The sequence below is a fragment of the Lodderomyces beijingensis genome (genome assembly GCF_963989305.1).
Source record: "Lodderomyces beijingensis strain CBS 14171 genome assembly, chromosome: 5".
NCBI lineage: Eukaryota > Fungi > Ascomycota > Pichiomycetes > Serinales > Debaryomycetaceae > Lodderomyces > Lodderomyces beijingensis.
Genome location: NC_089974.1, coordinates 1,163,404 through 1,178,943, shown reverse-complemented (window position 1 = coordinate 1,178,943; position 15,540 = coordinate 1,163,404). Strand labels below are relative to the sequence as shown.

Sequence of the window (15,540 nt, the reverse complement as noted above, 5' to 3'; positions counted from 1 at the left end):
ATTTACGAAGCTGGACCCTTCCACAACGCTCTTTATGACCAGCTCGGAGCTAATGATAACCACACCGGTCTCTCTTTGTCAGCATAAACTCTTTGCAAGCGACTTGCCGTAGCAAAGAGTTTTCCCTAAGCTGTAAATAATATTTCACTGCAGACGTTCCATTTGAACAATAGACGAACCAGCTCTCACAGTGCCGATTATTATTATCAATAATACAACGTCTTGGGTCTCAACGAACAATGCAAGTTTAAAATATCTTTGTTTTAAAAAGAATACGAGATGTTGTCTTGTTATTTTTCACTGAGAGATGGCTGGTGCTAGCTTGTTCTAAGAAAAACTTAATATTCAAAACACCAAAAAACAAAAAAAGACAATGCTTAAACCTTCGCTAGCCGCAAGTTAATTTTTTTTAGTTGTTTTTTTTTCCCCTCGTGCTGTGCGTACTTTCAACAGTGGCTCTTTTTTTTTTTCTTCACCATTTGACAGGATACTCAGTGGGGGTAAACTCTTCTACTTTACGGTACCTGTGACGTGCTATGGCTGAATTTTCTTTTTGTTTTTTTTTTTTGCTTTCTGATTTTGCTGGTGGTCCTAGTTGAAACAGTAATGCTTGCTAATTGATCTATCCGTTTACCGGCGGTTTTTTCTCAAAGTGGTTCCTAGTGAATGGTATTCATTTGTGCCTGGTGGATTTTGGATTTTTCTCTGTGCAACTAGTAGGATAGGGTCCTTTGTCGTGACTAAACGCGCTGGCTAGCATGCTGCAAAAACAGGGCTCCCGGGGTTAATGCAGTCCCACGATTTCACTACAAGGACGAAAACATTACGTAGTTTTGTTTCATGTTGAAAGTCGAGAGGCAACAGCACTATCTGAGTTTTTTTTTTTTTTTTTTTTTGAGAAAGAGAAAGCCTGCCAAAAGCTCCACGAGAGACCAGCTTTGCTGGCGTTGCAGCTTGGCCCAAATTTGTGAAAAAAAAAAATCGGATCTATTGGTCTACATTTGTCCTAGTCACTGGCTTTGCTTTCCATTTGTATTTTGACCCGGCTATATTCATTTGGTTAGTCAGCCTGGGTTATACCTCTGGAGACAATTCTCCCAAAGTTAACATGGTCAAGTTAGAAGGAAGAAAAAAAAAAAAAAGGGAAAAGTTGAAGAAGCTCAGCTGAGATTCAAATACACACTTGTCGCTAGCCACGAGGTAAAGTCGTATGTGCCCGGCGACATTTTTTTCTTTTTTCGGTTGGGGAAAAGCCGCATTTCGGAGAAAAACGTCCGAGATGATGGAAACGTTCAAAACGGCTGAAGTAGCACTGAACAATCATGAACCCGAGAGATACCACATCCGATTCGATTGCATATGAGTCTACTGTATGGATCTGGAAGGTAGTCTTTAGGGTAGCAAGTAAGTTGTCAAGTTCGACCCCGAAAGAGGAGAAAGAAAAGGGGAGGTGAAAGGGGGGCACAGCGGCCCGGTGCAAGCTTTGGTTCCTCTCTTGTCTTTTCTCTCGTCTTGCAACTTGACGTGACTCTGCTTCTGCTACGTCTGCTGCTGCAGCTGCTTGGAGTGGGTGGGCACCCGTTGGGGGATCCAACGTTTCTATTGTTGCGCATTTGGATCTACAAGGTTATCTTCCATCATCACCATCATCTCACACACACCTGGTATTCGGAAAAAAAAAGAAAAAGAAAAGGAAAAACATATTGCCTTTACCCGTTATCGCTATTCTGTTTTAGAACCAGACTTTCTTTTGACTCAGTTTCAAAGCTAGCAAGAAAGCATCTTCGCAGACACTGTCATCGTCACCGTCACAATTGGATTATTACTACGAAAAAAGAAAGCGACGAAGCCAACCTCTACTTCAGCCAACTAAGCCAAACCCACAAGTAGAAATATTTTCCACTGCAGCACCAATGTTGAAAAAGTCGCATCATCACCACGGAGCCAAGTCTACTTCCTTGTTCGATATACGGTTAAAGAACCTCGACCACGACGTGCTAGTCCTCAAGGGTAACGAACACGAGGCAGGGTCAGTGCTATTATCAGGGAACATAGTGTTGTCGGTCAACGAGCCTATTTCGATTAAAAAGATCTCGCTCCGGCTATATTCGACATTGCGATTGAAAGCGGATCTAACCTCGCCGTCGTCCGCAGCTGCAGGATCTAGCAGGAAGTTGCTTACCTTCACAAAACAAGTATACGAATACAGCTGGGACCCAAACGAATTTAGCCAATACATCGATCATATACACGAGGGCGACCATGAAGGTGCGGCAAACCACCCGCATCCTTTGCAAAAGAACCACTCTACAACATCTTTGAAAGGGTTGCGCTCGAGAAGTGCCTTGAGCTTGACCCATTTGGCCTCGTCAAACTCGTCAACCAACCTTGCCACCTCGGCCTCGAACCACACTTTGGTCCAAGGAAACTATGAAATCCCCTTTAGTGCCATCTTGCCCGGTAACATGCCTGAGTCGATTGAGGGCTTGCCCGGTTGTTCACTCATATACAGGTTAGAGGCCACAATCGACCGCGGCAAGTTCCACAGCTCAATGGCTACAAGAAAGCACATTCGAGTGGTGCGAACATTAACCACTGACGCGGTAGAGCTAACGGAGACGATTGCCGTTGACAACACCTGGCCCAAAAAAGTGGAGTACTCGTTGAGCTGCCCCACTAGAGCCTTGGCAGTCGGCAGTAGGACTCCAATCAGTATGATGCTTATCCCCTTGGCCAAAGGTTTGGGTCTAGGAGACATCAAGATTCAATTGATAGAGTTTTACTCATACATGGGAAACGTGCCACCCATGCACAGCGCTGAGCGAGTGATTGCAAGCAAAAAGATTTCGGAAAAAAACTCAAACGGATTTGAGCTTGAGTTCGACAAGTGGGAAATTGAAACTTTTTTAAAGATCCCCGCGAGCTTGTCCAAGTGCTGTCAAGACATCGATGCCCAGCACGTGAAAGTGAGGCACAAGCTCAAGTTCAATATCGGATTGATCAACCCCGATGGCCACGTCTCCGAATTAAGAGCATCGTTACCGGTGCAGTTGTTTATCTCCCCGTTTGTCACAATCAGCTCTAGGCATGACGCGGAGCTATCTGAGGATGACGGCACAACCGAAGAGGACGTTTTGTTCACGAGCGACTCTTACGACCAGTTGAACAACTTGGAAGGGCAACCAAATAACAACGGCCATTCCAGCAATGGCTCGCACACTTCCCTTACTGGACTTGTCGCGCCACCATTGTATGAACGGCACATATACGACCGTCTTTGGAACGATGTGTCCCCTATCGAAACGCCAATAACGTCGGGTGCCAGTACACCAAGGAGCCGACCCGATGCTTACGGTCAGTTTTCCATGCAGCCGTTGGATTCGTCGGCTTTAAGTGAAAACTTGCGGCAGTTGAGTTTGCAAAGACAAGCTCAAGAAACCAACCAGCAGCAGCCCCGAAGCGCAACATTTGACCTTGATGACGATGAAGACCACCATCCAGAACACACAACGAGTCACCATGCAAGCGAGCTTCGCACACGATCACCGGGTCTTGCTAGAAACCACAGCTTTTTGCGAGACCATACAATGACGCCACCCGTGCATTTATCCAGGGTCAACTCCAGTGCAAGCATGTTGAACAGCAACGAGATGTCAAAAGTCCCCTCATACAGCCAAGCCATGAAGAGCGATAGAAACGATGATTTTTCGCCGGCGTATGAGCCCCCGTCGCCAAACTTGCCCATCAACTTGCATGAAGTCAATCGAAATTTAGCAAACCATGCACAGGGCCGTCCTACAAACTCGCGCGGGTTGAGCTCCTTAACTGCTTCAAGAGGTTCTTCACAGGGTTCATCTCCTTCGACTTCAAGAAATGTTTCTTCTTCGAATTTGAGAGATTTGCTTTCGCTGCGGAAATCGTCCAATAATTTAAGTGCTTTCCCTGCACCCATCCCTCAAAGAACACCCAATGCATTGAGCGTTCCTGGTGGTAGTAACAACAACAATGGCGGCCCTCTGGCTCCGCATTCATTGTCAACTAGCCCCACCGGCACCCAAATCCGCCAGCCAAGTCCCTCCACCGAGCAAAGTGTGGGGAGACTATCGAGCAGTGCGTCAGACCGTTCGGCACTAATGCCAAACCGAACGAGCTCGAGCCTCAATTTGCAAAATTTGAATCTCTTCAGTAAGAAAAAGGATAAAAAATAGACGGTATAGAAATTGAAACGAAACTTGAAATGAAATGAAATGAAGCTGTGTTTCTTCATGTATCCTTCTCTCTTTCGGATATGTGATGGGAGTGTGGGGGAGCACACAAGCGCGTTCCAACTTGAAAAAAAAAATGACGTGAGGAGCTCAAACCTCGCAATATTGCTCAAACTTGACTTGCTAACGTCAAGTTTTTTAGTTGTTCATTTTTTCTTTCAACAACACGAGGCGTGTCACCAGTCATCGAGATCAACAATGTTGAGACAAAGAGTTCCCATAGTGCTAAGCAGGATGATAAGCTACGGGCATAATCCGCCTCCACCATCGCATTTCTCCAACCCGAACGAGCCTCCTCCTTCGACATATGGCCCAAACTCCTCCACGGGCCACAATAGCTTGTCATCTCAGAACCTACCTCAATATCAGAACCAATACACCCCCGCAACCCCACCCGATTCATCATTGCCGCAGACGTCACAATCACCATTGCAATCGCAACCGCAATCGCAATCGAGGCGGACCCAGAATGCCCACGAGGGCTCGATCCGCGAAATTACATCATTGCTCGCCATGCTTGCGCTCGCCTACATTGCAATCGACAACTACTTAGAGCGGATGAAGCTCGAGAAACTCCACAACGAAACGACAGCCATCAATCTAAAAGCGTTGCAAGTGCAGCAGTTGAACTATCAAAAGGAGCGCAAAAAGCGAGACTTGCAGTCGTTACAGGAACGGAGAGACATCGCGAAGCGAAGCTTCAAGATGGCGCTACATATTGCCATGTTGCGGAAACAGTTGAGTGATGCTGGCGTTGATCCAGTTAGCATGGACCAGGCGGTGGCCGAGTTTGAAAGGAGCGTCAAGGCGGATAACTCCATCAAGAATGTCACTGGACAATACCTTTGGCTCGATGACAATTCAGGTACGTCTTGCAAAAACGAAAATAAAGATTACCTTCACGTTTCGGGCGCCCCGACTACTAACGACTTTTATTTTGTAGATTTCAAGCCGTACATCCCGGACTCCATGGAGTATGACAAGATGAAAAAGTCCAATTGAACTAAAAAGAGGGTTCCATAGAAAAAAAGTGCGTTTGAAAAAATAAAAATAAAATAAAGTAAAAATTGCAGAAGATCTATCATCGAGATGCCGTGACGTCGCCCTTCTCCTCCTCGAACAGGAGCAAAGTCCCTTGATAGATATATAGAGTCGTATGTAGTCCAAAGGATAACTTGCAAAGGTAAAGAAAACCCTGTGATGTCTGATATTCCAAAGTCGTGCGAGCATCGCACACTCTATTCTCTCTCTGCTCTCTGCTCTCTGCTCTCATAAAACTCCTTTTTTTTTTCTTCAATTTTTTCACCACTTGCATTTCGGTTCTCTTCTCCTTCTTCTTCTTCTTCTTTTCTTCATCAATGTCTTTTATTGTTGGCGCCCATTAGAGTCACGGTCTATATGGTATTTCTCCTCCACATATCGACTATTTATCGCCATGGTGTGATTTATTTCGTGCTCGGGTAAGCCATAAACCAACATGTTTTTACCAGCCTAGTTTTGTCATGTCTATCCGTTTATGGATTTACTATGCGGTTCTAAACATACATTTAATTTTCTTTTTTTTTTGTTTTCTTTTCGATGCGTTCGATGCAAAAGGGAGGAGGTTACACCACGGATGTCTATTCACTGTGGGATCAAGGAGTTTAGTGGGAGGCAAGCATTTGAGCCTCGTTGAGAAGATTGTTTGGTTCAAAGAAGATGCATATTTCGGGACTCTTTACCCCTTTCTATGCTCTATCAAAGTTGCGTCCATTTGATTCAATGACCTTTGCTTTAGCTTCAACTGTAGTAGCTTGAATTTCGGACAGCAGACACTCTTTGCATCTGGTCCGTTTTGTTCATAAAACTCCCTGCAGCATTTGTAAAGGTCGTCGATATAAGTTGAGCATTTGGCCTCGTTGTACCCGCTGCTTTGCAAACAATCTTGAATGGCACATGCTTTGGCCTTACAAGCTTCAGATGAGTCCGACATGATACGAATATATTGGTTTTAGAAGGGGGAAAGTTGAGTTGATGAGGAACATATACTCAAGAAAGCAAACAAGTTTAAGTGGCTAGTTTATATTCTCATTTTCTTAAAAAAAAAATATGAGAAAATTGCGCACTGCACTACACCACATTATAAAACATCAAAGGCTGGACATTTAATCCATTACCGACTTGTCCAAATCAGTATGATAATCATCCTCGTCATACTCACTTGGCTCTCTAATGACTAACGGCACAAACTCCTTTTTGGCCTCTTCCTTCTCAAGCTTGAATTTCTTGCTAAAGAAGATCAAACTTGCCAAAAACAAAGAAACCAACAAGGTGATCAACCCCCAGCGAGATAAGTACCATCTCAACGACTCTATTTCCGATCTAATGGCAGAGTTCAACTCTGTAGTAATCTTGTGGTTAGTCTCCTGTATCCGAAGAAACAATTTCTTGACATTCAACGTGTTTTCCGATTTCTGATCATTGATGGCAACTTTGGAGTCATTCTGCAACTGCAAATAGTCATTGTTCAACTCGTCCGTTATAACGTTGAAATCACGCTCTAATATGTTCACCAACGTGATCAACTCGTTGATATGCTGCTCTCTGCTGCGGGTGATGTCCACCCGTATCTCTTGCTGCGCGCTCTCGAATAAATACTGCTCGCTCTCCAACTCGACTTGGCGCGCATAGATTGTCGACAACTTGGACAATTTTGAGTTTAGTTGGAATATAAGTAAGTGGATGATGGAATCGCATTGCGTCTCGGTGAAACCAGCGTCTCTCAACTTGGAATAAACGGTGTAGGTGTCAATGTACGGCTCGAGATTGTCAAATATCTCAGTTAAGAACTCATCCTTTCTCGAACCTTCCGGGATAATTTTGGCTTCGCCAGGTTTAACGTCGTCATTTAGCTCGCTATGCAATATGCTCAACGACTTGCGCGAGCTGGTGATGCTCTTGTTCGGGGCATCGCTTGAGGTGGCATTGGCGCTATCATTCGAAGGTTGCGGCGACTTGCTTTTGATGATTTCTTGAGATAGGATCGAGCTCGATGAAAGCTGTCGCAGTGGCGAGGGGGAAAAACAGCAGCAGCTCATATGAAACCCAGTTGAGCTATTCGATTTGATGGTGGGCCGGATGGGGTATATCAGGTGCTTCAACGGAGTGAGTCGCCCTAGGTAAATTCTCATCGTCTGGCAAGCGTAATTGTTTGGTGGTAACGAGGGGGGCAGAAGGAACAAAGGTATATCAAACTCGTTCACGGAAATTTTTGTTCACGGCGTGGTTGGTTATGAGAAATTCAGTAAAAAAGAAAAACATATATATACGACTATATATATATATGTATGTGAAAGCTGGTATAGGTGTCTGCTTTGCTTATGAAACTGGGGTCACCTCGCAATAATTCTAACCTTCCTTTTTATATATATATTTTGTTCTTTACCTGGTTAGCAAACAAAATAGATAATAGCGAGACTAGAAACGCAATTTTTGAGTTTTTTCTTTTTTGTTTTTGTTTTATTCCAACAGAATAGTTTCAGCTGCCACCAGAGCTAGATGTCTAGATGTCTGGTTTTCCTGCTTTGCCAGCTTCAGCGGGTAGTTGGTAAGGGTGCTCCAAAGAATAGTGGTACAACGACCTTGAGAAGAATGGAAAGCCAAACCTAAGACGCGAAAAGTAAACCACCGCCATGTTCTGCGCTTGTTCGTCCTTTTCGACACAAGCGTACCCTTCAAGTTGATCTCTAGAACTGTCATTGTTCATGCATCCTATTATCAACTCTGGCATTGGAGGAAACTCTTCGGCGAATTGCTCACTGCCCGCGTGCAAGGCTTCTCCGCCCGCCACTAGCGATTGATAGTTGGTCGTTCGGACTCTCCTATCGCATAAATAAACCACAAGAGTTCTCGCTTTTTCCTGATAGTCGGCAATGATCTCCTCAACAGTTATTGAGCTTCCGCCAACATCTTGGATCACCGAATCGTCATCGTTGATGACAATCTTTTCCTTTGTTGACATTTCAATCAAGACGATTTTCGGAAGCAAGGCCTTGAACCGCTTGGACTCCTCTTTGGTGCCGGTGTTGGCCATTGTGACCAACTCCACCAATATCGCATTCTTTAAAGAGTTGAGGTAGTCGGAATCCTCGGCCCAGCAGTTGCCCAGCTTCTCGTATATGGTCAACTCAGTTAGTGAAGGCACCATACAGGCCCAGGTGATGAAACGGCCAATCTCGCCGAAAAGCCTGACTCTTTCGGCAGCCACATGCGACTTGCATTGTGTAAAGTACTCGTTTCTAATGGCGAGCACGTATTGGACTTCTTTCTTGTCCGGAATAACAACTGCACGGTTGGAGTCGAGATATGGCTGCGGCATCTTAGGTGGCGGCTTTATTAAAGGCGGCGCGCAATGCAAGATCAAGCACATGGATTTTGGCGTGTTGGACTTTGGAATGTACTCCAAGCACTTGAATAGGCCAATGGGGGTGCTTCCTCCTCGGCGAAACACTTTCCAAAAATACGCGGGGATGTTGAGGATCACCTCCCAGTATGATACAAAGTCGTTGAACAAGTTGAGAAAGTAGTTTGGACCAGGCTCCCTACTGTGGAGCACCAATTGGTACTTGACGTCTAAATCAAGAATCCGGAACAACTCAACCGTATCCAAAATGGATTCATGTAAGCTGACTATCCACATGTAAACGTAAATTGTCAACGTTAAGCAGATTCGCGAGAAATGCATCTTAAACAAGTCCATTGTAGTGTAGTGATCCTTGGCCGAGTCCAATACTTTGGGGTGTGCGCCTGAAAATATCCCCAAACTCGTTGCTGGAAGCCCACTAAGCTCATAAACATGAGCCCCTTGGTCGTCTAGTATTTTCTCTTCTAAAGTTTTTGGCCAGCGCATTCGTGATGTAGATACGTATATAAGTGGCGTCTAATTAGGATGAAAAGTCGATATTGGAAAGTAAGGTTAGATCACCAACATTAAAGTGTTGCAAAATTTTTGGTTGTAAAAATGGTATAAAAAAAAAGGACAATCAAATTTTGATCTATTCTATTTATGTAAACTTGTATGAATATGTATATATTAGTGCTTAACGAAGCAAAAGGTGAAAACACGAATTGAACATTGGGAAAACTTTCTCAGGAGTCTTTTTACTCATCCGTTGCATCTTCTGCTGCTTCTTCTGCTGCTAACTCTTCGACAACTTGTTCGGCTAATGCTTCCAAGATGGGGGCAGGCACGGCGATAGGAACATCAATCTCTTCAGTGGTGCTACTTTCCTTGTCATCATCCTCGAGCGGATCAACTTTGATCACGAACGAATTGCTTTCTTCAACGGTCTCGTCCTTGTGCGGTATAACGATTGCCAATTCATCGTCACCGATGAATTTGGCTTTGATTTGGTTAAACCTGATAACCTTGTCAAATTGGAAATGTTTCTCAAAGAACAATTCCTTGTCCTTGTAATCGTTGATCAAAGTTTCAAGATCCTCTTGAACTTCTTCATCGTCATCTGATGCCTCAGCTCGGAGCAAATCTTCTGATTCTTCTTCGTCTTTGTCTTGGTCTTCTTCTTCTTCGTCGTCAAAGCCAGAAAATTCGAATTCTCTGGTTTCATCTGCCTCGCTCTCGAATTCGTAATCTTCATCAGAATCCTCGTTGTATTCATCTTCATTCTCGTCGCCTTCAGGATTAACTATTAAAATTTCTTCTTCTTCTTCTTCTTCTTCTCCAAGGGCATCCTCGTCATCATCTTCGTTCTCTTCGTCCTCTTCGTCGTCGTCGTCGTCCTCCTCTTCGACCTGGTCTTCCTCCTCATCTTCGTCTTCGTCTTCAGCCAAAGAGTACTCAATGAATTCCTGTGGGGTCAATTCAGTGGTGTCTTCTTCATCCTCCTCAGCTGTGCTGTTGAAGTTTAACTTTCCCTTAATGACCAATTCATTTTTGTCCTTGAGGAATTCGATTTTCAATTCATCTTTAACCAAAGAGGGAAATCTCACTTGCAACCTATAGTTGTTGGAGTCAATCTCTTCCAATTGGTAATCTGCACTGCCTTCAACGTCATCCGACAAGTCAATCACAGAGAATTCATCGTCTTCTTCTTCTTCTTCATCTGAATCCTCTTCATCTGAATCCTCTTCATCGCAACATCCACACGCATCCTCATCTTCCTCATCGCAGCATTCACAGTCTTCATCGTCTTCCTCATCGTCGTCCTCGCAGCATTCACAGTCTTCATCTTCTTCCTCTTCAACATCATCTTCTTCTTCTTCTTCTTCGCCGCAGTGATCACATAAAGCGCCAGGTAAAGCACGCTTGTAGATTGTGAGACCTTCTTCATCTGAGGATTCTTCAGAGTCACTCTCAGCCTCTATGTATTCTGGCTCTGAGCCGAGGTCTTCATCCTCGTCATCGGGTGACTCGTATTCGTCAGGACTCACCAAACCACTTTCATAGTTTTGTCTCACCAACTCAAGCAAGACCTCATCAGCGATTTCCCTGACAACTGCGCTATCAATATCCTCCTCCTCATCGTCTTCATCGTCGTCATCTTCGCTTTCATCCGAAGAATCGCTAGATGAGCTCGATGAGTCACTGTCTTCGGAATCCTCGCTAGACGAGCTCGACGACTCGCTCGAGGACTCCATATCGTCATCTTCGGAATCAGGTTGGACGAGACGAACGAATGCGTCTGTTGGCACGTCGTCTTCGTCACTTTCCTCGGAACTGGACTCGGAACCCATATCGTCGTAAAACTCAACTAGTTCGTCATTCAAATCGTGAATCTCGGGCTCTTCTTCAACTTCTTCGCCATCAATGTCGATGATATACTCATTACCGTCTGAGTCAACGTAAACATCGTCTTCTTCGAGATAATCAGCAGCAACAACATCATCATCATCATCATCATCATCCTCTTCTTCTTCTTCGAGCTCTTCGCTGTCGTCGTCATAGTCATAGCCATAAACGTCTCCTTCGCTGTCCTGTTCAACTTCTTCATTCACTTCTTCACTATCTTCAGCTTCGCTATCTGGCTCCTCAACGTATACATAACGCTTGGAGGGCTGCTCGTGATAGTATTTTCTGTAACGTCTCTTTTGTTGTTTGCTGGTATCGGGCACGTAGTCACCATGTTGCGGCTTAACACCGTGGAATCCTTTTCTGCTGTATCTATGGTTATAGCCTCTTGCTGTCATTGTAGAATTTGGTTACTGATCTTGCACTTTCTCAAGTTCAGAGTACCGATTCTCAAACCAAGTGGTGAAATTTGCTATCCTTTTTATAAACAGCTTTCAGAAACTAATTTTTTTTTTTAAAGTCCGTGCATTTTGCAATGAGATGAGTGCGGCTCAAGCGTTTTTTACTTAATTTGGAACGTTGCCACCAGCCCCAAATGGAACCGTAAGGAACAATCTGCAAAAAAAAAAAAAAAAAAAAAAAACCCCAAAATTTTTTTGCAACTGACGTGTGTGCAGCTCAGGGAGCTGATGTAGTTGCGATGTTGCCACCGTGGGAGGCAAATCCAAAAAAAAAAAAAAAAACTTGCAGGCCGGAAACATCCAATTCAATTTGAGAAATGTCGGTTTACATTTACTTCGGGGTCTACTGTTGGGTCGTGTTTTCTCTGTGTTGGAGATACAAAGGGAAGGAGGAGGAGGATAATCGCATACTTTGAGAATCTCTCACTGTAACATGAATGCAACCAATATTGAAAGCAAATTGGGAGGTGTTTCAGTCACCACTCGAATGGCATAGAGACTCAAAGAACTCATTGCCTTCTGGCTCAAAATGAGACACAGTAATGCTTTGCTTGAAAACTTGAGAGTGTATGTATCTAAGATCGTTGGTTTTTTTTCTCTCTTACAGATCTGGCACGTCTAAGCTTACTTTCAAGCTCTGCTTTGAAAACAATTGAGGTGCCAAAATATGCTATTTATTTGGGGTCATTCGCTAATTTGAGCATCTTGAATATCTCCAGGCACATCACAGAGCCGATAAGGCAACTCTCACTACCTCTTCTTCCCATGATAGTAACCAGATACTTGCAACCAGATATCTTTCCCCACACATAAGTTGAACATCAAACTGAACAACTCAAATGTCCCTTTAACACGAGCTGCTACCAATCGACTCTTTCCCCACCAACAAGAAACACCTTCCCTCTTTCTGGCTCTCGGCTCGGTTAAATAAGACACACACACTGTGCGGCATATGAAAAGTTAGTACTGAACTCATAGTGGGTGGAGCAGTAATTTGGTGGGGAACAAGGAGCAGTAGTGAGAGGAGAGACAGGCTCTTTTGGTTGAAATATTATAATCTTTTCTTGTTGCGCAGGTGAAAGATTTCAACTAATCCAACCACCATCTTTGCATCTATTTTCACTTTTTGCCACTTGAGCAAGTTCAAGCAATTGACAATTGAAGAAAAAAAAAGACAAAGACAAAGCTGTCAATTCTTTACAAGTCAATGGCTATTTTATATACAGTATAAGTTCAGCTGAATCAAAATGCCAGAGTTTTCCGATCATGTGAGGGCTACGTTTGAGCCAAGTGACACCAAGCTTCTTACTACAACCCCGACCACCAAACTCTTGGTCGAGTCACCAGCACTTGCCACTGCGCTATCGCAGATATTCCCGTTTCTACTACTCGTTGACGGCTTATTGGAGACGGTTACTTGGACAAACGACGACCCGTACAGAAATTTCCTTATAATGACTTTTTACTCGTGCGTGGTGGTCTACTGGGAGCTCGTGTCGCATTATATCCTCCCGACGCTCATAGTTGGCTTGTTTTCACTCTTTGTGTGGCTGATCAGCTCGGTGGTTTACGACTCCAAATACGGCGAAAAGCCCACCATTGAGGAGGTCCTCTATACTTTGCACAACATCACCATCAGATCGGAGATACTCTTGCGCCCCATCAAGAAGTTCCGGCTCACTCCAAAGAACTACACAAGGCTCTTTTTCATGGCGATGATGTTGACCCCACTACACTGGGTCTTGGTCAAAACAATCCTCCCTCCGCAGAGGTACTTGTGGTTTGCTGGTCTTTTCCTTCTTTCCTTCAACAGCCCCTATGCTCATGCAACTAGACAGCTTTTGTGGAGATCCTTGTACTTGAGGCTAGCCGTTGTTTATATCACGGGAGTCAATTTCAAAACCAGCAGGACCCGTCCAACAAAGGAGACCCCCATGGCACAAAGTGTCTCGGGCAGCGACATGGAGGACTCCCACACTTTACCCGTCTTGTCCAATTTCAAAATCTTGAAAAAGAAAATGATATCTCCCATTGAACTAAAGCAAACCGTTTTGTTTGAAGTTTTAGAAAATGAACGGAGGTGGTTTGGCATAGGTTGGTCTGCACTATTGTATCCAAGCGAGCGTGCTAATTTCTGCTATGAAAAGACGTTACAGGAGGCCCCCGCAGTCACGTCAAATGCAAAGGACTTTTCATTTCCCGTGTTTGAAAACGATGTCTACTCGTATGAGTGGGAGTGGATCGATGACAAATGGTCGTTAGATTTGGAGTTTAACAAGTCCAAAAACAAAGAAGGCTGGGTCTACTACGATAACAACTGGGAGCACCCGAGATACCAAGACGGTTACAGCAAATACACCCGATCCAGAAAATGGGTCAAGAAGGCTTCACTCGTGATTGACAAGCAAACAACCGTGTACGATGAATAGGTTTGAACCAAAAAAAAAAAAAAAAGTTTTGCGTTTTACGTTGGCCCAATACTTTCTCTCGCACACATACTCTCTTACTCTTTAAAAGAGCTGAGTCCATGTAGAAAGTAAACTTCAACAAAGTAGGAGAACCGTGTCAAGCTACAGTTGCACTTACCTAATTTGCGGCTCGATAGTAAATTTATAGGGGGCGAGAAACAGAGTGGGAAAAAAAAAAAACAAAGAACAAAAAACGAAAAAAAAAAAAAACTTCTAGATATGCGAAAATAAAAGGTCATCATCATCACCACTATCTCCTCACCCTTCAGCTACTACAGAAAAACACTTCAGCATGAGCACGTCATCAAACTTGCAGTATGATGAAATACCGAAGAAATACATAGACCCATCGACTCCGAAGGATAAAAGTGAAGGGTCAAGAGTAAATGGCAAAGATTGGAAAATCAAAAAGGATGCCTTCCGAGTCAAGACCTTGGGAGTGTCAAAGCCAAAGAGCAAAAACTCGTACAAGGAAAGAGAACAGAAAAAACTACAGGAACAGCAGTACAAGGCCAGGTTGAAGGAGTTGAAAGAGGAGAAGGAGTCCATGAAGAAGGCCAAAATCGACGAGTTGAAGCGCAGGCGAGAGATCAAGGCGGAAAAGGAACGGTACGAGAAGATGGCAGCAAAGATGCATGCGAAGAAAGTGGAGAGGATGAAGAAGAGAGAAAAGAGGAACAAAATGTTGAAGGAGCGTTGAATGTTTCTCTGTCCTCAATCCTCAATTCTTGCCTGGACGAGATCTGGAAAATCTCTTGGGGGTGGGCTGCCTTTTCTGCAGTTACTACTACTACTACTACTACTACTACCAAGCCTCATCTCATCGCGTCGCGAGCGCTACCATCTGGCCTAACAATTTTTCCCCCTCCGCCACCCAAAAATGAAAACTCCCCATTGGAAAAAGTTGCCAGCAGGGTAAAGGCTCATCTAGTCCAACGAACGAGCACCAAAAAAAAAAAATCCAATAAGACCAATTAGCTTTACATCATCCAATTCCTGAATTGAATCCCCGCCATGAGAGTCATAAATCAAGTCCACAATCTGTAAATTTTTCAACTCCCCCTTTATTCGTTATCTGATGGATATAGGCCAGCATATCTTTTAATCGGTCTGAGTGTTTTTTATTTTTTAATTTTTAATTTTTTTTTTAATTTTTTTTTTTTTTCTGTTGCAAGGATGTTTTTCGTGTGACATCCAAACATCAATAGTCGACTCAAAAGCTACCCGGCTTTCTCTCACGAGTATAAATAAAACCGAGATTCTCTCTCATTTTTTTTGTTTTTCTGTCGCTGAAATTCAAATTTTTTTTTTCTGGATCGGTTCTGTTCGTGCGTGTACATTGGCTACAAAATAGGGGTTCTATTAACACAAACCACATACATAACATACATATACACATTTCAACAACCCCTTCCCTTCCTGCCCTTCCCCCCTCCAATATACTTCCAATATTAACTTATCTGTGAAGCAACACTGATTTACCTGGGAAACACACTTTCTTCTTTTTTTTAAATTTTTTTTTTTTTTTGCAACCATTTTTTGGAAATCTTTTTGTTTAT

The 15,540-nt window shown here is 43.7% G+C and overlaps 8 protein-coding genes across 8 annotated transcripts; 4 read left to right on the top strand and 4 right to left on the bottom strand. All coding sequences in view use genetic code 12, as the record gives it.

Moving 5' to 3' along the window:
• Positions 1-1,913: 1,913 nt before the first annotated feature.
• On the top strand, positions 1,914-4,208 carry LODBEIA_P43960 (uncharacterized protein; the record flags this gene model as incomplete). The annotated part of the gene is made up of 1 exon (XM_066974612.1): positions 1,914-4,208. One exon carries the CDS (start codon positions 1,914-1,916, stop codon positions 4,206-4,208), a length of 2,295 nt encoding a protein of 764 aa, XP_066831334.1.
• Positions 4,209-4,463: 255 nt separating this feature from the next.
• LODBEIA_P43950 (uncharacterized protein) lies at positions 4,464-5,267 on the top strand (the record flags this gene model as incomplete). Its single annotated transcript, XM_066974611.1, has 2 exons — positions 4,464-5,130; positions 5,209-5,267. 2 exons carry the CDS (start codon positions 4,464-4,466, stop codon positions 5,265-5,267), a joined length of 726 nt encoding a protein of 241 aa, XP_066831333.1.
• Positions 5,268-5,982: 715 nt separating this feature from the next.
• On the bottom strand, positions 5,983-6,237 carry LODBEIA_P43940 (uncharacterized protein; the record flags this gene model as incomplete). The annotated part of the gene is made up of 1 exon (XM_066974610.1): positions 5,983-6,237. The coding sequence occupies one exon, from the start codon at positions 6,235-6,237 to the stop codon at positions 5,983-5,985; it is 255 nt and encodes an 84-aa protein (XP_066831332.1).
• A 172-nt stretch (positions 6,238-6,409) lies between these two features.
• Positions 6,410-7,435, bottom strand: LODBEIA_P43930 (uncharacterized protein; the record flags this gene model as incomplete). Its single annotated transcript, XM_066974609.1, has 1 exon — positions 6,410-7,435. One exon carries the CDS (start codon positions 7,433-7,435, stop codon positions 6,410-6,412), a length of 1,026 nt encoding a protein of 341 aa, XP_066831331.1.
• A 371-nt stretch (positions 7,436-7,806) lies between these two features.
• Positions 7,807-9,153, bottom strand: LODBEIA_P43920 (uncharacterized protein; the record flags this gene model as incomplete). Its single annotated transcript, XM_066974608.1, has 1 exon — positions 7,807-9,153. One exon carries the CDS (start codon positions 9,151-9,153, stop codon positions 7,807-7,809), a length of 1,347 nt encoding a protein of 448 aa, XP_066831330.1.
• Positions 9,154-9,404: 251 nt separating this feature from the next.
• LODBEIA_P43910 (uncharacterized protein) lies at positions 9,405-11,450 on the bottom strand (the record flags this gene model as incomplete). Its single annotated transcript, XM_066974607.1, has 1 exon — positions 9,405-11,450. One exon carries the CDS (start codon positions 11,448-11,450, stop codon positions 9,405-9,407), a length of 2,046 nt encoding a protein of 681 aa, XP_066831329.1.
• A 1,310-nt stretch (positions 11,451-12,760) lies between these two features.
• LODBEIA_P43900 (uncharacterized protein) lies at positions 12,761-13,942 on the top strand (the record flags this gene model as incomplete). Its single annotated transcript, XM_066974606.1, has 1 exon — positions 12,761-13,942. The coding sequence occupies one exon, from the start codon at positions 12,761-12,763 to the stop codon at positions 13,940-13,942; it is 1,182 nt and encodes a 393-aa protein (XP_066831328.1).
• Positions 13,943-14,273: 331 nt separating this feature from the next.
• LODBEIA_P43890 (uncharacterized protein) lies at positions 14,274-14,681 on the top strand (the record flags this gene model as incomplete). The annotated part of the gene is made up of 1 exon (XM_066974604.1): positions 14,274-14,681. The coding sequence occupies one exon, from the start codon at positions 14,274-14,276 to the stop codon at positions 14,679-14,681; it is 408 nt and encodes a 135-aa protein (XP_066831327.1).
• Positions 14,682-15,540: the final 859 nt, after the last annotated feature.